The sequence below is a fragment of the Chionomys nivalis genome, chromosome 9, assembly GCF_950005125.1.
Source record: "Chionomys nivalis chromosome 9, mChiNiv1.1, whole genome shotgun sequence".
NCBI lineage: Eukaryota > Metazoa > Chordata > Mammalia > Rodentia > Cricetidae > Chionomys > Chionomys nivalis.
This window is the reverse complement of record NC_080094.1, coordinates 22,332,601-22,354,801: the sequence shown is the minus strand read 5'-3', so window position 1 is coordinate 22,354,801 and position 22,201 is coordinate 22,332,601. Positions and strand designations below refer to the sequence as shown.

At 47.3% G+C, this 22,201-nt stretch overlaps 1 protein-coding gene across 1 annotated transcript; it reads left to right on the top strand.

Annotated features, from left to right (window-relative positions):
• Nucleotides 1-9,848: 9,848 nt before the first annotated feature.
• On the top strand, nt 9,849-14,365 carry Procr (protein C receptor). The gene is made up of 4 exons (XM_057781501.1): nt 9,849-10,207; nt 12,175-12,432; nt 13,180-13,458; nt 13,709-14,365. Exons 1-4 carry the CDS (start codon nt 10,135-10,137, stop codon nt 13,822-13,824), a joined length of 726 nt encoding a protein of 241 aa, XP_057637484.1. The 5' UTR covers nt 9,849-10,134; the 3' UTR covers nt 13,825-14,365.
• Nucleotides 14,366-22,201: the final 7,836 nt, after the last annotated feature.

Below are 22,201 nucleotides of genomic sequence, written 5' to 3'. Positions count from 1 at the left end.
GAGAGAGAGAGAGAGAGAGAGAGAGAGAGAGAGAGAGAGACAGACAGACAGACAGACAGACAGACAGACACAGAGAGAGAAAGAGACAGACAAAGACAGGGGAGATAGAGAGAAGGGCAGAGATATCTCGCCAGGCTGGTCTACATGTTAACTAGCAGCATAAAACTTAAAAAGAAAGAAATACACTATTATCATCTGCAAGTGCCGTGACTATCCATAAAGTCCAAAACAATCTACATACAAATATCATACTAAATACAAGTTTATTAAGGTTACTAGATGCAAAATTAATACAACAAAATTGTATTTCTGTGAGAAATTAACAGTCAGAATATGAGATTTTCTCAAATACTGCTTTCAATAACATTTATTTCTCACAGGGCTGACACAGGAGGGTCACTTGAGTCCATGAGTTTGAGACCTGCCTGGGCAAAATACAAGACTCTATATCAAAATAAGTAAATAGCATGAGCTGGAGAGTTGGCTCTGTGGCGAAGAGCACTTACTCTCTTGTAGAGGACCTGTGTTCAGTTCCCAGCACCCACAATGTAGCTCACGGCCATCTCTAACTTTAGCTAGTTACTAACACATACCCAATGGGGTTAGGATGAGGGTGAGGGCTAGGGACAGCTAGGGCTGTCACACAGAGAAACCCTGTCTTGAAAAACCAAAAAGAAAAAAGGAAAGAAAAGAAAAGAAAGAAAAAAGAAAAAAAGAAACTGTTTCCTAGCCTTAAGTCTCCTGCTTATTCCCAAAACTGTATAATTTTGTCTTTCCCCTTAGACACGTGCTGTGTAGCAGAGGTCAAGATTAGCTTCTTTTCCGTCCACAGTGGTGCACACCTGTGGGCCAACACTCTGCCAACAAAGACAGGAGGGTCCTGAGCTGGGGGCCAGCCTGGGTTACATAGCAAGACAGTGCCAACACAAAGACCAGCTTCTCTCACCTGTTACTCATTGTCCTGGTACCGCTTGTTCCAAGTTTGCTTTTCCTCGCCAGTCTGCAGTGCCATCTCTGGCTGACTTTGAGTGACATATCCATCCTATATGGCACTCCTCTCTCCCGCCACCAGTGACCTGCTAGCTCACTCCATTAGTATGGTTTTAGAATTAATGTTCACAGCTTAGGGGCCGCTTTGAACCTCAAGAGCTCTTCAGGTTGGTACAGTAAGTTTGGAGTCATTTTAACAGGCTGGTGGGCTTTTGATGGCCTTACATTTAGTTTGTCGATTATCTTGGCATTGTAGTAGTGGCTTTGGGGACAATAGATATCTTCATGGTATTAAACCATCCAATCACAGGATAGTGTGTGTCTGTCTTTTTTTCCCTACAATTTCTTTGACATCACTCAGAATTCTATAATTGTGTTTCTAAACCTTAACCAAACTTTGTTAGATTTTTTCCCCCTTAGGTAGCTCGTATCCTTATTGTATTTAATTATTTATTAAATTTGTACTTATTTTTAAAAGTTGGGAGTATGTGTGTGGCTTTTTGAGTTTATGAGAAATGGGCTAATCAGGAATACAGAGTTAGGGACGTCCAGCTATCTAAAAGTATGATTAAAGAGAGTAAGAAGGTAACATGCCTGCATTCTGTGTTCAGGAAACCAGGGGGAGTGAGTTTGGCTGGCAGGAATCTGAGGGAAGATAAGGCTGGATAGGATGGCGGAAGTCACATCGACACCATCAGGTGCCTGCCAATCACTGGGGCTGGCAGAGCCGGAGTTACCCTGACCTCCGGCCGTCTGTTCACATGTCCGCGAGAGGTGCCTACACAGAACGTCCTGACTAAGACTTCCATCTATTTCTCTGCCTTCCCTTCAGGAAATCATACTTCATTCACAAATAACTTCCATTCTTTTCCAGCCACAGTTCCCACTGGCCGCCCGCAAAGCCTGGCTCCTGTCTCGTTGCCCCGTGTGGGCTCGCAGGTTTGGGAGTCCAGCTGGCTCACCTGCTCCACAGCTCAGGCCTGTGTCCTTATCTGTAAAATGGGAGTTCCCCGGCTGCTTCTCCAGCCTTTTTTGCAGGGGTGAGGGGAGATGGGGGTGTTTAGTGAGACTCAGCACAAATGCTGTCCTCACTCACAGCGTCTGGGCATTGCAAACTTCGTGTTGTTGGTGGTCCCGGGACCTGGGGAAGTAGAGGTCACACTCTTGTGGAGTTGAGCCAGGTCGGGTCCGGTCTATCTTCAGGTCACAGGGAAGGGGGAGTGGATTCTCTGAAGTATAGCTGGACACACAGCCCAGCCTTGGCAGGGGCTCTCCTCACCCACTGGGTCTACACCAGCACTGGCCTCAGCCCGTTTCCTGTTTCCCTTATCTTTCCCCAACATGTGTTCTCTGGGGTGAGAAACACTACCACTTGCTTCCTTCCCTTCGCTCAATGAGACCCCTATTTTCCAGATTCCAGGCAAATCTGGCTGCTGGCCCAGAGCCCACTATGGTGTGCAGTTCTTCAGCCGCTCTGCTCCAAAGGCAGCATTTCTGAATTTAGATGGAAGACTTCTCAATTGAGCCCTCTCAGATCGCCAGCTCTCTACCCTACTCTTCCACTTTCTCCCCCCTCAGCCCCAAGCTCATCGTCTTTGAGTTCAAATTCTGCTTTTAGTTCCCAAGTAGTGTGACCTTCTGCGTCAGCCGTCCGGTCTGTAAATAGAGGACAGTGACCTTGGCTTCCCCAGAGGAAGTGAGTGCAGGCTAAGCTAGAAACCGAAGCGTACATTAAACACTGAAGAATGTCAGAGGCAGGTGAGTATGTGCTTAGAAATGTACGGACCGATATCTTTTTGAGGGCTCTGTGTTGCTGTGTGTGTGTGTGTGTGTGTGTAGGGGTGTGTGTAAGAGCTGGGAAACTGTTTGCCTTTCGAGCATGAGGAACTGAGCTCAATGTCCAGCACCCATATTAAAATGTCATGGCACTGGGGACAGAAACAGATAGGCCCTGTCTCAAAGGAGGTAGACAGGGGCTGATGAGCAAGCGATGGCCAGGAAAACCTGATGGCCTGCATTTGATCGCATATTCTACAGTGAAAATATAGAACCAGCTTTGAAATTTGTCCTCTGACTTACACACACCTGCACTTGCATGCATACCACACACACCCCACAGACACAATAAAAATAACTGATTTTCAAAAAAAATAAAAAATAAGGGAGGTTGCTTTTGTAATGGTCTGTCCTGTCCCTTTAAGAGGTAAGTCCCACACACTCCCCCCTACCCTAACTCACCCCCATCCCCCACCCCACCCCACCCCTGTCCACCACCTAGAAAGCAGAATCTTCCTTTTGCTTCCAGTCTGAGCTCCTCTCTCTCTCTCTCTCTCTCTCTCTCTCTCTCTCTCTCTCTCTCTCTTTCTCTCTCTCTGGCAGCTTCTGTCTCACTCCCTTCTCCCCACTTCTCCCCTCCCCCCTCTTTCCTTTTCTCTCTGCCTCTCTGCTCTTCCCCCTTCCCTCTTTTCCCCTCCATAACCCTCCAAATAAACATCCAACCTCACTCTGCATGGTGTGCCTATCCATGTCTCTGTCTCTCACCCGCCGAGTGGCTCCCTGCCTGAGACCAGCTGCCTTCGGAGACCTGCAGTGTGGTCTCATCTGAGCCTATCTGTTTGTCTCTCACCTGCTGGGGCTGCAGCTCCTCATGGGACTGGCTGCTCAGTCTTGGTCTCTAACCCACCACGCAGCTCCCTGCCTGGGACCGGCTGCCTTCGTGGCCCTCCGTGATCTTGTGCCCTCTGCCTACTGCTGCCACTTAGGGAACAGCGCCATTTTATTTTTACCATAACAGCCTTAGTTAGTGTTTCTGTAGGGTTGTGAAGGTTCCATAGGTTGTATATTGCTGTGAAGAGACACCATGACCACTGCAACTCATAAAGGAAAACATTTAATTGGGGCAGGCTTACAATTCCAGACATTTGGTTCACTGTTGTCACGGCAGGTGGCACACAGACAGACATGGTGCTGGAGAAGGGGCCGATAGTTCTACATCTTGATCAACAGGCAACAGATGCAGTCTGTAGCCCACCCTGGGTGTAGCTTGAGCAGAGGAGACCTCAAAGCCCACCCCCACAGCGACACACTTCTTCCAACATGGCCACACCTCCTGGTAGTGTCACTCCCTTTGGGGGCCATTTTCTTCCAACCACCGCAAAGGTAGACAGTATTCCTGAGAATACACATGTGTATGCGCACACACACAAGTATATGCACACCCCAGACACACATACAAGCGCATGCACTAAAAACTTTTCAGATTACTGTATGGAGATTAAATTAATAAACTTTGGCATCATAAAGAAGTTCCGATGATGATTTTTGCTGTGTAACCTAAGGTAAGTCATTTAACCCTTCTGAACCTGATTCTTTTAGCAAATTGCTAGAGTTGATGAAACGTACCTCATAAAACTGGCATTCGGATAGAGTTATTTACGGTAAGACTGGACACTGCTTGTGGATAGGGATAAATGGATGCTAGCAATGAGAATTCCTAGCTCAGTCTCATTGCTTCGCTTCCAGGGCTCTGACGTGTAAGGACGGCGCTTGGAAAACAGCCATTGCTCTGCCACCGTCGTCTGTGACGGGTCTGGGCTTGGTGGGACAGCCCTCTGTGTACTGTGAAAGACTTGCCTCCAGCTGAACCCCAGTTGCTTACATCAAAGGCAGGGGAAATTTGGGGGGCACGAAGGGAGAGGAGCCCTTCATCTAGTCATTGGTTGAAGCAAGAGCTGAAGCCCAGGCGACAGCTGCTCAAGGCCTTCCTCCCTCCCCAGCTAGAAACCTGCGATTTCCTAGGCCTCTCTCTCACCAGAAACCCTATTTTCTGGGAAGGACAAGTACTAACCGCCTTGCGCAACACTAGTGGCTCCTGGCTTTACCTTATCAGATTCTAATTCCGTCAGTAGCACTCCAAAGCCAGTGTAATCCCACTTACAAAAGCAGACGGGGTGGAGGGGGTTGGAGAGATGACTCTATGGTTACTGACTGTTTTCCCAGGGGACCTGGGTTTGATTTCCAGAACCTACAGGGTGACTTACAACCTTTCTTAACTACAGTTCCAGGGATCCAGTGCCCTCTTCTGGCCTCCACAGGCACCAGCCAAGCACACAACATGTATAGATACAGGCAGGCAAAACATTCATACATATGAAATAATAAATAAAATGTTTAAGAGAGAGAAAAAGAGAGAGGAGGGAAGAGCCTTCAGCAATTTTAAATTATTTATTTACTAGCATGTGTGTGTGTGGTGCACGTGCGTGTGTGCACATATGCATGTATGTGTGTGTGCACGCATGTACATGTGTGTGTATGTGTGTGTGTTCTGTGTTCTAACTCAGGCCAGGAGACCTGTGTGAAAGGACCCCTACTAACTGAGCCATGTCACTTACCAATTTTCTGAGATGTAACTTGAGAGAGCCTCCAAAACGGTGTACACAGTTAACACTGAGACAGATTAACTGTGAGTCTTCAGTGAGGAGCCCAGAGCCACTTGCGCATACTTTCCCTTCTGCTGTTCTCGGAAAAGCCTGTGCCTATTTTCTGGGTTGTGTCTTACTTTCTTCTGAGCACCTCTCTTTTTCCTGATCCTCTCACTTAAGCCTACATTATGACCCATTGCACAAAATCTCCATTTCATCACACACCTGCCTGTCCTGAAGTTCTTTTCAGTGTCAAAGCCATGAGGCCTGTTTTAGCCCAAGTCAAGAGCTCTAAAATCTAGGGAAACCCAGGCTACGGAGGGTGATGATGTGGAACTGGGCCTCCGTCCCGCTGACATCCGCGCTCATCCCAATTTGGCTCCCGCCTGAGGATGGTGGTTGAGGTGTGAAGTTCATTTCCTTCCATCTCAAAACACTGTTCCAGCCCTCAAAGGACGAAAAGTAAAGCAAAGAGACTCGTGAGCTCACTAGGAGTCAGCGAAACAAACGTAAAGTCAAACCAAACCGAAGTGCTTTACACCACCCACCTGGTGCTACCACGGGCTGGCTGGCACCGATGTGAGGCAGGGAACTCCGCACTGCTGGGAATGCAAATTAGCACACATCTTTGTGAAAGATTTTGGCAGTATCTACCCAAATTGGAAACCACATACCGTGTGACTCAGCAAGTCCACGCCCAGGCGCAGCTACTCAAACTCTTCCATCGAGACACAAGGGATCATGAACATGAATGTACATGCTAGCACCTTTCATAACACGCAATAAACATAGATGTCAGAACAGGGAGATGGGTCAGTCAAAACCCTCCCTGCCTTTCAATCATAGGGACCTGAGTCTGGTCTCCAGCGCCCACATAAAAAGCCCAGCCTGGCATGATGCACCTGACATCCCACCACTGGAGACAGAGGCAGGAGGCATCATGGGCTTGCTGGCCTGCCAATCAGTAAGTTCCGGGTTCAGTGAGAGACCCTGTCTCAGAAAATAAGATAAAAGGCTGGGGAAATGGCTCAGCAGTTAAAATGCAGACACCCGGAACCCAGGTAAATGAAGATGGGCATCGTGGCCCACCTGTGACTCCAGCCTCTGAAGGTGGAGACAGTGACCCCCGGAGCAAGCGGGCTAGTGAAACTAGCTTTATTCAAACGCTGGGTCCAAAAGAAATTAAGTACATTTAGTGACGAGGAGGTTCCTGCACGCCAGTCGGGTCTCGTCTTTTACCGCGTGGGTCCTGGGAGCAAACTCAGGTGGTCAGGCTCTTGGCAAGGGTGCTAACACGCTGAGCCAGCTCACGGGCCTCAAGTTCTCTGTGACTAAGTGACCCTGACTCAAAGAATAAGGTGGAAGGGTGATCAAAGTAGATCCCTGACGTCAGCCTTGTGCTTCTGCATACGTGTGTACACACGTGCTCCCTTTCACACTCTTTTGTGTCTACATATGTGTGAACATGATTGCACATATGCACACATACATACACATTAAAAGGAAAAAGAATAAGATAGAGAGCAGTTAAGGAAGACACCCAACCATCTACCTCTGGCCTCCACACATATGTGCATGTGTGCACACAGAAACACGTACACATGTGAGCAAACACACAAAAATGGAATGTCTAAAAGTGGAATGTATTAAAGCTGTAACAATGACTGTACCTTTACGCAGGCGAGAGGCACAGGTTGCAGAGGACTAATGCATGCCAGTGTCGTTTCCACAAAGTGGAAGATGCCATGTATCATTTAAGATGCATGCAGATGTGGCGTAAGGGTGCAGAAATGCAAAGAAATGGGGAAATAGTCAATTTTCATTTTCATTCGATGTTGTTAATTCAGGGATCAACACAGCGGAGAGAGCTATAAGAGAGGATAAGTGAATGTCATTTTAGTTACATTTGTTATATCTCTTCTAGGGGCTAGGGATAGATGCGTTTAGAATATAATTCTACAGACATGAAGTACTACTAGTTCTTCAAATATAAGACAGTTGGTGATCATTTTTAAAAATTCATGACAAAGTAATTGGTCACAATTTAAGTCCTTCCACTTGGAGGCCCCTGTTCTTCCATCTGGAGGAAGATGACGAGCTGGAGAATCTGCATCAATCGAGAGGTGAGCATAGGAGTGCCCACAGCACTGAGTTCAGAGAACCAGAGCCTGTACATAGCATGGTTTGTCCCAGACTCCACTGTGACATCAAGAAGGATATAAAATACAAGTTAAAATCCCTCTATTGGCCCTTGACCCAATCTTGTTCCCCAGAGGCAACCTAGAGCTACAGCCAGCTTCCAGACATCCTCCCGTGCATTCGAACAGACAGACAGACACACAGGGGATGAGGACAGAATTAGAAGTGCATTACCTGCACCGCAGTGTTTTAAAATAAATACAACATGGGATACGCATTTGGCTTGCGATTTCTACTGCACCATCAATGTCTCATTGATTCCTTCATGTCACCTGTTCTGCCACCCTTTCCCACGCCACAGATTATTCTAGTGTGGGGGTGTGCCTTAGCCTATGACTTAAAATTCTTGTTTTTAATTAAGCAGGAAATGTATGATCATATTCTAAATGTAAAATAACTATTTAAAACAATTAAATTTATAATATAAATAAATAGTGGTAATCTTTTTCACAAGGATTTCCCATTCTTATTACTCTCTCTCTCTCTCTCTCTCTCTCTCTCTCTCTCTCTCTCTCTCTCTCTCTCTCTCTCCTCTTCCTCCCTCCCTCTCCTCCCCTCTCATCCCTGGAAATAAACCATTGTTCTACCCAATACACATCCCTCCAGATTTATTTGCTCCCATACAGAAACAGGTGTGCTTGGTCGTTGTGTGGCTGACAGCTGAACAAATGGCTCTAAGCTGCATATAGTGGTCTATAGCTTATTTCTAGAGCTGTGTGCCATGATGACCTCATCCTGTCATTCCTTTAGCTGGTATTTCTGTGTGATATGAATCATTGGATCAGCATGGAGCAAGATGGACAGCCTCTCTTCCCAAGGAGTTTGCATTTTGGTGGGAAATTCAGACAACAAACACACAAATAAGTAATACAACTTCAAGTGATTCTAAGCAATATAAAAATTAAGTGGGCATTTTGAAGAGAAGATTTTGGATTTTGTTTTTACTTCTGAGTCATATTTCACCATAGGGACTTTCCTAATCTAGGGGACTGACTTTTAAGTCCATCTACTTGCTTCCCAAAATAAGATCTGCATTTCATACTGCTGTCCAAAACCCATCACAGAAACATACCCGCACGCACACCATCAACACATGAATAGAGAAAGAAAATGTGGCTTCTAAGTAAAATAGAATTCTCTTTAGCCAAAGGGGGAAATTAAATTGTAATAACTACAGGAAAGAAAATGGAATTGCAAGTCATTCGTCCTGTTAAGTGAAATCACTAGATTTGGAAAGACAAATCCCGCATGTTTTCTCTCATATGTGGAGTGTGTGTGTGCATGTGTGCATGCATGTGTGCACAAATGTGTGTGCGTGTATGCCTGTGTGCATGTGTGTGCATGTGCACTGAACTTATAAAGGAGATGAAAGGGATGGGCAATGGAAGGGGACCAGAGGAGGGCGAGGAGATGAGGGAGGACATTAGAGGAGGAAGACAGCTAAGAACAAAGTGTATATATGTGTGTGTGTGTGTGTGTATGTATATATGAAAATTCCATAATGAAACCCACTACTGTGCATGCTAACTTAAAAAAATGCATGAGAGGTCAGGCACAGAGGCTCATGTCTTTAATCCCAGCACTCAAGGAGGTAGGGTCAACTGAATCTCTGCAAGTTCAAAACCAACTTGATACAGATAGTGAGACTCTGTTTTAGAAAGAAGAAGAAGAAGAAGAAGAAGAAGAAGAAGAAGAAGAAGAAGAAGAAGAAGAAGAAGACGCATAAACCCAAAATGCCCTTATGTAAGTGATCACTGTTTCAGGAAATATTGCTTACTAAGAATGATACACAAAATTTCTTATTCTGTTCTATTTCATAAAAAAAAAACATGCTAACTGTGATGTCATTGTCCACTAAATGACTATGACCAGTTTGATGCTGAGGTTTGTCTGGATCATTAGTAAATCTCTGTTACAAGCAATGAGCTCCTATATACTCACTGTGACTATTTCTGAGAGCCAACCTCCCGATTGTGTAATTCCCATACTTAAACTTCTGATAAAAATATAGGCAGTTATCCTGGAAAGCTAAATTCCAATCCTGAATCTGTCATCATCACGACGTACAAACTTTGGGCAAGTCCCTACATTTCTTCGGATCTCAGTTTCCCCATCAGTAACCTAATGATCTCTACATGCTTGGAATAGGCAACATCGAAGCAGACGCCCCACCCCCTGACTCAGCGGCCCGCCGGACTTCTCACCAAGCCCTTCTCCCCCTTTTCCGCTTGTCCTCAAGCCTCGGAAGCAAGCAACCGGAGGAGAAGGGAACAGGCAGGTCCAGGCAGGAGGACCCAAGGCTGGGAGGGGCCGAGACGAGCCGGCCCCCTAGTAGGAAATGAGGTAGATAGAAGTAACACTTTAAAAGCTTGACTCCCTCTTCCTCCACGCATTCCCTGATCTCTTTCCATCCTCGGCTCAGCTCCCGCCCCTCCGGGACAGCCTCTCTTCTCTTTCCTACTCTGCTGCCTGCGGAGCCCGAGCCTGCCCCGGCCCAGGTGGGACACAGAACTTCTGCTCCAGGATGTTGACGAACTTGCTGTCCCTGCTGTTGCTGCTGCTGCTGCCTGGCTGCGCCTTTTGTAACCAGGAAGATGGTGAGTTAGGGACGCAGCTCCTGCCTGGGGGTTGTGCTGGGGATTTGGTGTATTTGGGAACTTTGACAAGATTGTAGGACAACAAAGCGCGCTGCATAAATGTCTATAGTCGCTAGGATCTTTCTACCGTGCACGGTGGGTCCTGGGCATCGCTTTATGTTCCAAAGGCAGGCGAGGAAGTCGTTAATTCTCTGGACAGGACTTGGGAAGGCCGGTGGAAGGGACCGGTAGAGAAGGTGAGAAGATGGGGAGAGCTGAGTGTCAGTCTGGGGGCGATAGGAAGAAAATCAGTGACGAGCTGAGATGCAGAGAAAACGCTAGGAGAACTGAGACAAGTTTGGGGGCGTTACATGGAGAGGTAGGAAAGCTACACACGGGGGTATAGCTGGTGAGGTGGGCCAGGGGAGGGAGAAGAGTCCAGGGCCAGAAGGATCCCGCTGCTGGAAGTTCTTAAACAGAAAAAGTCGCCGGCCCCTCCCCCTGTCCCTGTAGCTTCAGTCTCCCCCTTGGAGGAGCTACTAACTAGCAGTATTCAGAATGCTTACACATTGACTCGTCTATCCACAGTGGTGAGCAATGCTATCACACTGATCTTCCAGAGGGGAAAACAGAACAGTTTCAGGATCGCTGCTAAGGGTACTCACAGCAGCATCTCCACACTTGCAGACACAGAAAGAACTCAAACGCAACACAGGGATGGCGGTGATTTACAAAGTCATTTAGGCATTCCTCTGCCACCAATATTGCCGAGGCCCCTTTCAGGCTATGGAAGGCAGAAAGGACCAAACCCAGGAGGAGTCCCATGTGTTTGGACACTAACACTAGGAATCCCATGAAATCTATGCTGATGCAACTCGCTCTGCCCAGACCCAAGTGAAAAAGAGGGAAGCCGGCAACATTGGGAAAGGCAAGGAGAAAGCAATGGAGCTGCGACATGAAACACGGGTAGAAATTTGTCAGGCAGAACAAGGGCAGCAGAGCACACAGTGGCCAAAAGTCAGCACGAGGAACTCCAAGCCATTTAATAAAACTCAACACTGAGATTGGCCAGAAAATGCAGCTGGGGCCAGTTCCCTTGTTGTGGATCCCAAATTGGGACCGGACTTTAAGATCTGTCCTGTGGATGGGTGACAGGTGTTCTACGCAGGAAGCAATGACTCCAGACAGAGGCCAGGAGGCTACGGCTTCCAGTAGTCAAACCTTGGCTTGCTTCTCCATCTTAGCCTCGGATTCCCAAACACGTGGGTTAATAATAGTAGCTACCGTGTTAAGGCATTAGGAGGAAGGCATACATAAGTTAATGATGTGTGTAAAACAGCGCCCAGGGCATAACAAGCACCTGATGGACATTAGCTATTATTATTTGGGACGGGTAGCTCATGTCACTGGAGGGCTTTAAAGGGCTTTGGGTCAGGAAGAGATCCAGTAAGAAGGGAGGAAGCTGAGCCCAGTGTGGTGGTGCTTTAATCCCAGCACAGGGAGGCAGAGACAGGTGGATCCCTGAGCTGGAGGCCAGCCTGATCTAAAAAACCATCCCCAGGATAGCCCAGGCTACCCAGAGAAATCCTGTCTCGAAAAACAAAACACAAGGATGAAATTGAGAAATTAGTCTCCGTGGTACCCGAGCCTAGATGACAGAGGCCCAGGAGAGAGGGAACTGGGGCTAGAATTGAAATTCTTTTTCATAGGCCAGAGTGTGGTAGGCTGGACATGTGAGGGAGGAGACAAAGGCACAGAGGGATGCCTTCTCCAACTGAGGCCTCAGTTTCCTCATCTGTAAAGCGAAGATAATAATCCCTGTCCTCTCCGAGCAAGGTTATTGTGAGCATCAAATAGGAGGGCCGGTGGGAGAGCGCTTTATAGGATTGAGAAATGGGCGGCAGGCCTCTAGGCAAGGGGTTATTATCTCCTGTCAGCCACCCCTTCCCTTGCTGGCGGTCCTGACGCTGCGCTGACTCTTCCCCCAGGCTTCCAAGGCCTGCATATGCTCCAGATCTCCTACTTCCGAGACCCCGAACACGTGAGACATCAGGGCAATGCCTCGCTGGGGAAACTCCTGACACACACACTGGAAGGCCCGGCCGACAACGTCACCATCCTCCAGCTGCAACCCTGGCAGGATCCCGAGAGCTGGAATAACACAGTGAAGGGGCTGCAGCTCTACCTGTCTCAGTTCCACCACCTGGTGCAGCTGGTGTATCGCGAGCGCAAGAGCAGCGTAGTCTGTGAGTGGGGTGCTGGGTAGAGGGTGGTGCGAGCCCTGGAGGGCGAGAGGGTCTGAGGGGGCTTGTGGTGGGGCGTGGGTGGTAAGGCTAAGGTACTAGGGAGCCAGATCTTTGTGAATGGGAGGGAGGGTGGGCATGGTCTTTGGGTGGGGCTTCTTTGAATAGCCCCGACCCTTGGAAACTGGAAACGGTTCTGTGGGGTCAGGAGAAGAGCAAAGGTCCTAACTATAAGAAACCTCTATCCAGTAGATATAGGTAGACAGACAGTCTATCAGGTTCTCCTCTGGCCTCTGTAACCTATCAGAGCAGACTTTCCGGGGGACCTTGCCTCTGATCCTCTCTGACCCTCAAAGTTTCAATGAAGATGCCTCCAACTCCTCTCACAGTGGGCTGTACTTTTCTTCACACAGCCCGAAGCACTTTGCCCCCAGCCTCCAGTCACCTCTTGTCATTGGTGGGTCTCTACCCACAGCTTCCTCACAGCCGCAACGCCTCTCAGAGACTCAATGGCTTGTCTGGGAAGCCATCACTTCCCTTCTCCGTCCCTTTTTCTCAGGGTCTCGCTTTTTCTTCGTGGCTCCTGGTTCCTCTTTAGACAGGCTCCAACAATCTAATCCCAGCACTTTCCTTGTGTCCTCAAGCCCACAATCCCTTCTTCCTTCCATGTTCCCTTTGCCCCGGGTGAACATCCCCCATGCCTGGCACCTTCTCAAGCAAGCACACGACTGACCCTCCCCCTCTCCATAGTCCCCCTCACAGTCACTTGCTCCCTGGGCTGCGAGCTGCCAGAGGAGAGCTCTGAAGCCCGAGTCTTCTTCGACGTGGCCGTGAATGGGAACTCCTTTGTAAGTTTCCAGCCAAAAGACGCCCTGTGGGTGTCAAGGTCCAAGGAGTCCTCCGAAGCAAACATCTTCACCCTGAAGCAGCTTAACGCCTACAATCGAACTCGGTACGAACTGCAGGAATTTCTTCAGGACACGTGTGTGCGATATGTGGAGAACCATATCAACACACAAAACATGAAAGGTATGAGGGGGGTTGGGCCGGCCCTGCCTGTGTGTTGGGGGAGGGGGCAACTTCCAGGCAAGTGGATGGGATGGACATGAGAGATCCCTTGTGCAGCGAAAGGAGGGAGCTGGAGACTGGGGGAGGGACCACAAGCATAGCTTAAGTCACTGGGTGACTTCCTTTTGAAGTATGGACGTCTTGGGGTTCAACTCAAACTCTGGAGTTCTTGAGCATATTCTCTTAAACTCAGCTTCTGCCTGTTTTGCAGGAAGCCAAACAAGCCGCTCTTACACTTCACTTGTCCTGGGCATCCTGGTGGGCTGTTTCATAATTGCTGGTGTGGCCGTGGGCATCTTCCTGTGCACAGGTGGACGGCGCTGCTGATCACTGTCCAGTCCCCTCAGAGAAAGAGGTGGACTGATGGGGGGCTGGTAAGGGAAGGTCACATCTCATATGAAGCCAAACAGACTCTCCCAGTGGGCCACCACATCTCAGGAGGCTTAGAGCAACAACTGCCCTTTTCTCCTGCATCTGCCAACCAGGAGTTTGAGGAAGGAATGTAAGAAGGGTTTGAAGACGAAGCAACTGGTTTGCGAAGGACTTGAGATCGTGCATGCTTTCAGTTGTCTGAGAAGGGGTGCCTAGCTGTGGAAATCAGACGATAGACTTGGGGTGTCTGTGACCGCCCTGCAAAGGCAGATTCACTATAGGCAGACCAAACATCTAAATAAACAAAATGAGGTGCCTGTAACCACATTTAATGTGTCCAGGGGTGTCCAACTTGGGAAGAGACACTGGCTTGAAAGAACCAGGGAAATGTCATAATTGTAAGACCAAACGATATGGGAGACTGGGCTAACAGCTGATTAAATACTAAACTTCTTATTTATGTAAAAGGTATAATTATTTCCTCTATTTTATTAAAACTTCTGAAAAAAATAACCTATATCCTTTGTCCTACTTCCTCACCTGTCAATCACTCGGTAACCAGTGGTGTGGCCCCTCTATGAAGTAGTCAGAGATCCCCATAACTGTCATCGTCATGATCATCCTCCATAATGTGTACTTCATTTGACTCTGTGAGCTGGAACCTCTCTATTACCCTTCCTTCTGTAATTTGTGAAACTATTCTGGAACTCTTTTCAACCCCTTTGCTTCCGTTCACTTTGGAGATGTTGTCTTCCTTCCATTTTTTTTAAAACCATGAACTGACTTCCAGAGCTTCAAATATCTATTCCTTGTGGTTTCTGTGGAACAAGAAGCATGTGTTTGGAGCTGGAGAGATGACTCAGCAGGTAAGAGAGCTTTCTGCTCTCGCAGAGGACCAGAGCTGGGTTCCCAGCACCCAAGATAGCAGGATTTCACTCACAGCTGCAGGGACTCTGGTGCCCTCTGCTGGCCTCTGGAGGAGCACGTGTGCGCACGCGCGCGCGTGCACACACACACACACACACACAGACTAACACACTGAATGTTTTTATTTATTTATTTATTTGAGACAAGATTTCTCTGTATAGCTTTGGAATCTATCCTGGAACTCGCTCTGTAGACCAGGCTGGCCTCAAACTCACAGAGATCCACCTGCCTCTGCCTCCTGAGTGCTGGATTAAGGGTGTGCCCCACCACTACTCAGCTTTAAAAACATTTTAAAAATCAGATTTCTGTTTTAAATCTTGGAGCCAGGAGAAAATTTAGCTTTTCAAATCTTTCTTCCTTAAAGGGATAACAAGCTATACAAGAAGGAGGCGACAGCACCTACCTCAGGCAGACACTATGGGTACAGGGTAAACTAATACAAGTGTGATAACGCATGTGTGGTTAAGGAATTCAGCAATTGCTACTGCTCCAAACCCCACATTTGCACTCATTTCCCCCTAGGGGACTGACTCCAAGGCTTCACAAAGGCTAGGCAGGCTCCTGACACTGAACGGCAATCCCACTCCTATGCTGGCTTCTTCTATGTTTTGTTTTATACATGGTCTCTCTATGTAGGCCAGGCTGGCCCTGAACCTGTGATCCTCCTCCCTCAGCCCCCCAGTTTGTAGATTATAAGCATGCCCACTGCACCCAGTTTCCTTTGAACATGATCTCCACCTTAATATCTTGAGCACATTCAATTTTAACATGAAAAACCATTTTTTCAACCTCTTTCTCTCCCTTCTCTCTTCTGTTATTTAAATATGTGTTAATACGTAAAAGAAATACATTCACATAGTATCTGTGTAGAGACCTCAGTGGTAAGCCTTATTCACACCTATAAAATATAAACTCTATAGGCTCCTTTCTCTCCTTCCTGCCTTTCTCTTTGGGAGACACAGAGGTGTGTCACTGAGTTCAACCTCGGGGAGAGGCTTGCTGCTCACCTTCAGGGAGTGCAGCCAGCAGGGGTCCTTGGCTCCTTCCGTTCCCAGGTGACCACCTCAGCTGCAGAGAACAGTTCTGTGACTGTCCTCCTCCTGTGACTGAGCACAGTAGAAGTATCGCAATTACTCCAAAGTTCCCGACCAGGTTGGCTGGGCCTGTGTGGAATCTACAAAGCAGGTTTTCTTGCCCCTCAACTCGATCCTGCTTCCTCCTCCAGTAAACATCCTGCATCTCCAACTCTCTCTCAGCATCTGCTTCCAGAAAACTCAAAACAAAACACAAATGTATGTGTTCCCATCCCCTAGTCTATGTCTCCCTACCCCGCTCTTCCTAAATTGAGAAATGATCAGTCTTTTTTGACTAGACCATGCAATAACTTTGTCCTAAGTGCTCCCTTGTCTGCAAGTTTTTCTTTGTTCCAATTCATCATTATACACAGCAATTAAAAACACACACAGATTTGAAAAGTTTGTATCTTTTTTAAAAAATTTTCTATTCTTCTTGAATAGGACACACACATACACACGCACACACACTCACGCTCACACACAAGTGCTCACTACTGTCTAGCAGGCATTGGTAAAGATGGTCCTGCCTCCAGCTGTGCCATTCTTGACTAGATCACTCTCTCATGGCTGGGCCAGTAGTCACTAGTTTTATTTTCTGAGCTTCATTCACTATCGTCATTATCAATTTATTTACATGCCCAATAAATATACATATACAGATTTCGTGCTGTGTGCATTGAAAGACACAAGATGATTAAGGCAGGAAGAAAAGACATAAGGATAAGCTCAACACAGACAGATGTCCTAAGAGAACATAGGTTAGAGGAAGGCACACACGGATACAGATGCTTTGTGATTTACAGTTCTGGCTGTCATTTATATGCTCTTTACAATTTTGATAGTTCTTTAATGTGGATTTGTCATTTGAAACTCAGTGAGGTCTCCTAAGATACAGTCTCAGGCGGCAAGAGGGCTCAGCTGGTAAAGGTGCTTGCCACATCTGAGATCCATTTTGAAACCCACATAATAGGAGGAAGGAGAGAACCACTCCACCAAGATGTCTGTGGCCTCCACACATGCTCTGTGGCCCACCCACACTCTCACATATATTGTCCATACACAATAATAATTTTTAAAAAAAATTCAGAAAGATGCATATTACACCCCTTAGGAAATATGCTACCAACAATAAAGAGAGTGGCTGGACAGGGTTTTAAAGCCATGCACTGTGTTCTCCTAAAATTGAGGGACTCAGGGAAATCTAGGAGAGGACAGGACTTGTGGTTGTGTTCATATCCACAAAACACATACAGAGAGAGAATTTAAAATAAATCCTTAAAAAGAAGAATGGCCGAAGGGCTTTGCTGGGAGTGGATGCTCACACCTTTAACCCCAGCCTTCAGGGGGTCCCCGCTGCTTCTCTGTTAGCTCAAGACCAGCCTGCTCTGCAGAGCAAGTCCCAGGCCGGCCACGGCTGCATAGTGACACCCTATCTCAGGGATGAAAAAATGGAGCAGAGAATTTGAGCAGTCACTTCTCAAAAAAATGTACACACCCACACCCCAGTGGCTAATAAGCTCATGAAACAGCACTTGACATCATGACTTAGAGGAAAGGGCAACCGGATCCATGTGATGTAACTTGCTACAATTTTAAAGTAAATACGTTGGTAAGAAAGTGGAAAGGTTGGAGACCACACACCTGCCTAATCATAACAGAAAATATTACAGCCCAGGAGAGGGTGTGTACACCTTTGATCCCAGCAGAGGCAGGAGGATCCCTGCGAGTTTGAGGCCAGCCTGAACTACATAATGAGATCCAGGGCATTCGGGATTACATAGACAGTTCTTCTAAAAGGTATATGACCGGGCTACATAGTAAAACTCTGTCTCAGAAAAAAAAAGCTAAATATATACTTATTATATGACTCTTTGTATTTACCCCCAGAGAACTGAAAAAATATGTCTACATGAACAGTTACAAATAAATGTCATAGCATGAACAACGGTTCATATTCGCTATAAGATAAAAACAATACAGACTACTGCTGCTATATTTTGCTATAGAATGTGCCAAGAATCATAAGTTGTAGATGTAATAAGATTATTTTGAGTGTGTCTTGATTCGTTTTGTGATGTTATAACAAAATCTCTAAGGCTGGGTAATTTGTAAGGAAAAGAGGTTTACTTAGCTCACAGTTCTGGGGGCCGAAAGTTCCAAATCCTGTAGCCTCATCCACGTGTATATTCTCAGGTAAGGCTGGTCCTCCTGACTGCGCCATGACACGGTAGATGGCAGCCCATGGCAGGAGTGTGTACCGAAGAGATCTCCCAGAGGCAGAGAGCAAGAGACGGGAAAGGACTCTCTTCCAGAACGGCTGCTCTCACGGGAACTAACCCACGCCTGCACAGCCTAACTCACTCCATGAGATTGGTATGAGTCCCTTCCCATCGACGTCATAGCCAGGTCACCTCTCACTATAGCCCCACCTATTAAAAAAGGTTCCATTATCTTTGAGTACCATGGAGACGTGTGTACCGGCAAATGATTGCACAAGGGTTCTCAGAGCTTTGGTGTCCGTTCAGAAGCTGGAGGTAAAGGATCAGAAACCTGGATGAGTCACTTCGGCAGCTCAGGAAGAAGGCTCGGTTCCTCACTTCCTTGAGAAGAGGGACTGGAAACTCAGCAGACACTCCCGAGCAGCTCTCATGGCTGTGTGACCGTGGTGCAGTCACTACTGCTCTGTGAGAAGGAGCCTGTGGTTTCTAAGACATGGTCAGCTCCGATAGCCAGGATTCTAGCTCCTAACTCCAGACATCTGACCTTTGGGCAGATTCTTAACGGTCCTTGATGTTCCTCCATCGTCAGAGAATGACCTCAGGATGTTTGCCTTAGGTCTGACTCCTGGCAGTCAAACTACTAGAAGCCCAATTGGTGTTTACATGAGAAATAAACAAATCTGGAGCACATTTAAACAAGTGACTCCCAAGAGTATTCTGAAGTCTCCTTCTGGTTGGCCAGAACCCGTAGTCCCCACTTAACATTAAACTTGAGTGTCTCCATTGTACGCATCTGCCAGGTAACCTATGATCTAGGCACCCGTAGCCCATTCTTTTTATTCTTTATCCTCTCTTTTTTTTAAGACATGTGTCTTAGTCAGAGTTTCTACTGTTGTGAAGAGACACTATGCCCACCCCAACTCTTAGAAAGGAAAAACATCTAATGGGGTGGCTTACATTTTCAGAGTTTAGTTCATTTATCATCATGGTAGCATCCAGGAAGACATGGCGCTAGAGAAGTAGCTGAGAGTCCTGCATCTGACTCACAGGCAACAGGAAGTGGTCTGAGACACTGAGTGTGGCTTGAATATGTATACGACCTCAAAGGCCCTCTCCACAGTGACACACTTCCTCCAGCAAAGCCACACCTCCTCCAGCAAAGCCACACCTCCTCCAACAAAGCCACACCTCCTCCAACAAAGCCACACCTCCTCCAACAAAGCCACACCTACTCCAGCAAAGCCACAGCTACTCCAACAAAGTCACACCTCCCAATAGAGACATTTCCTATGCGCTTGTGGGGGCCAATGACATTCAAACTATCACCACAGGGTTTCACTGTGTAGCTCTGACTGGCCTGTCACTTGCTCTGTAGACTATACTGGCCTCAAACTCAGAGACCCACCTGCCTCTGCCTTCTGAGTGCTGGGACTCAAGGTGTGTGCCACCACACCCAGCATGTATCAGGTTTCCGGTTTATTTTTATTTTTTTATTTTTTTGGATTTTTCGAGACAGAGTTTCTCCGTAGCTTTTGGTTCCTGTCCTGGAACTAGCTCTTGTAGACCAGGCTGGCCTCGAACTCACAGAGATCCATCTGCCTCTGCCTCCCGAGTGCTGGGATTAAAGGCGTGCACCACCACTGCCCGGCTAGGTTTCTCGTTTATTGCACTAATGTTGGTGTCTATGTTATGCTAAGCATCCTGCTAACCGCTCGTGGGCAAGGTAGAAATGAGTAAAACAGGATCCCCGTGGAGGCGCTCCGAATCTAGAGGGAGAAGTACACAAAACAACAACAAAGATGCAAAGCAATTTTAGCAGCCTTCCCCAGAGAAAGAATCCTAGGAAGCCACACAGGCCATGAACCCCACCAGGGCTTGAAGAGAATCTGTTTCCGCAGGAAAGAGGGGGAGCTACTGCGCTCCTCATACGCTCAGATCTCTGCTCATCTTGTCTAGCACAAGAAAAGGGTTCGTTCGGCACACATTTGTCGAATAGCGAGTAGATTATGAACTGATGTAACAGCACCAAGGAAGAGAGACAGGAGGGCTAGGGAGATGGTAAAGTGAACACACACCTGCTATGCAAGCCTGAGGGCCTGAGTTCAAATCCTCAGCTAAAGCTAAGCACAATAGCAGGCATCTGGGATCCCAGTGCCCCTTGGGGAGATGGGGGTATGGAGAAAGGAGAGTTTTCAGAAACTCGTGGGCCAGCTAGCCTGGTGCGCACAGCAACAAAAAACAACAACAACAAGAACCAAAACAACAAACAAAAAATTCAGACAGTATTTTACACATGATGAAAGACCGGAACCGGGCTGGAGAGATGGCTCAGTGGTTAAGAGCATTGCCTGCTCTTCCAAAGGTCCTGAGTTCAATTCCCAGCAACCACATGGTGGCTCACAACCATCTGTAATGAGGTCTGGTGCCCTCTTCTGGCCTGCAGGCATACACACAGACAGAATATTGTATACACAATAAATATTAAAAAAAATAAAATAAAATCATTTAAAAAAAAGAAAGACCGGAACCAACACCAGGGCTAGTTCTCTGGTCCCCATCTAGCACTACGGCACAGGTGCACCAATATTCAGAGATACACACAGCATACGCACAGGAGGAGGGGGAGGGGAAGGAGGAGGGAGAGAGGGGAGAGGGGCAGAGGAGGAGGGGAAGGAGGAGGGGGAGGGCAGTTCCTCCCACAGCGACAATGTCTAGCGTGGCTACAGTGACTACAGATTATGGTACAGAGCTTACTGGGAAGTGAACAAGACTAAGAGCGCTGGCAGGCTACACTGGAGTCCACAGGTGACAGTTAATGACCTCCCCCCTAGGAGTTCATCTGCAGCCACAGAGTCCACAGGTGACAGTTAACGACCGCCCCCCCAGGAGTTCATCTGCAGCCACAGCACCTGGGAAAGTGTCAGTGAGTTAGACAATAAATGCTGTGCGACAGAATGAACGGGAAACTTTTGGGGAAAAAAAAAATCATTCCTCTCAATCAATAGCGGCCCTCACTTATTCTACATTATTTGAGACAGCATCTCACAATGTATCCCTGGCAGTCCTGAAAAATCACTGTGTAGCCCAGGCTGGCCTCAAACTCGTCCTGTCTCTGCTCCCCGAGTGCCAGGATTTAAGGCGCGTGCACCACACCTGGCTAATCCCTCACCTGTATATATAATCTTATGATCATGGAGATACTTTTCTCTCAGTTTCTCTCAACATTTGTTGATACATCCAACAAGTTTGTGCGGCTCGAGGATCGTCTTATCCTCATTCCCGGAAGTCACTGTCATTCTCGGTTCCCAGCAGGTATTGTCCTCATATCCAGTGTCAAGGAATCAAAACTCGACTTCCCTGAGTCTCTTCTTGCTTGACTGACACTATCGTGAGTCCGCTGGCGCCAGCCTGCCAGGAGTAGCTTCGCTCTTCCCTACCCTCGCTGTGCTCAGGAATTCTACATGGCCCCCAAATAGATGAAATTTGCTGATGGGGGGCAGGCGTTTTACCTCATGGAAACCCGAGAAGAAGGTCTTCACGTTCCACATAGCACAGAGTCTTATCAAATCTGTAAAACACTTCTGGTTTTGTTGTGGTTGCTTTGTTTGACAAGGTCTCACTTTGTAACGTTGAGTAGACCAGGCTGGACTCAAACCTGAACTGACAGAAATCCACCTGCTTCTGCCTCTCGAGTGCTAGGACGGACACTTCTGCTTTCCTCTACAATTCTCTTCCCGTCGCTATTGACTTTTATTTTTCCTTTCACAACTTTGCCACCCTTTCCAAGAAACACAAAACCCTCTCTTTCCTCATCTCTCACTTTTCAATATGTGCGTTTCTCCCTGCAAAACAAAAGTTCTACATTTTTTTGTTTCTTAATTTCCTTAAATCTGTCTCTCGTTGTCTTATTTCAGGCTCTAGCGAGTGAGTCAGTTTGGGGATTTCACATGGCCTGGAGCACTCCAGAGACCGGACAGTGGGGGTGGGGGAGGGGAGAATGAAAAGTTAATTTAATGTCATTTTCTGACAGAGCAATTCAGTAATGCAACTGGTTGCTTCGCATGATTAAATGTAGGCAAACACTTCAAGTTCTGACCTCTGGAAACACAT

Coding starts and splice junctions, on each gene's coding strand:
- Procr (XM_057781501.1), top strand. CDS start 10,135: ATGTTGACGAACTTGCTGTCCCTGCTGTTGCTGCTGCTGCTGCCTGGC. Junction 10,208..12,174: donor CTTTTGTAACCAGGAAGATG/GTGAGTTAGGGA, acceptor CTCTTCCCCCAG/GCTTCCAAGGCCTGCATATG. Junction 12,433..13,179: donor GCGCAAGAGCAGCGTAGTCT/GTGAGTGGGGTG, acceptor CCCTCTCCATAG/TCCCCCTCACAGTCACTTGC.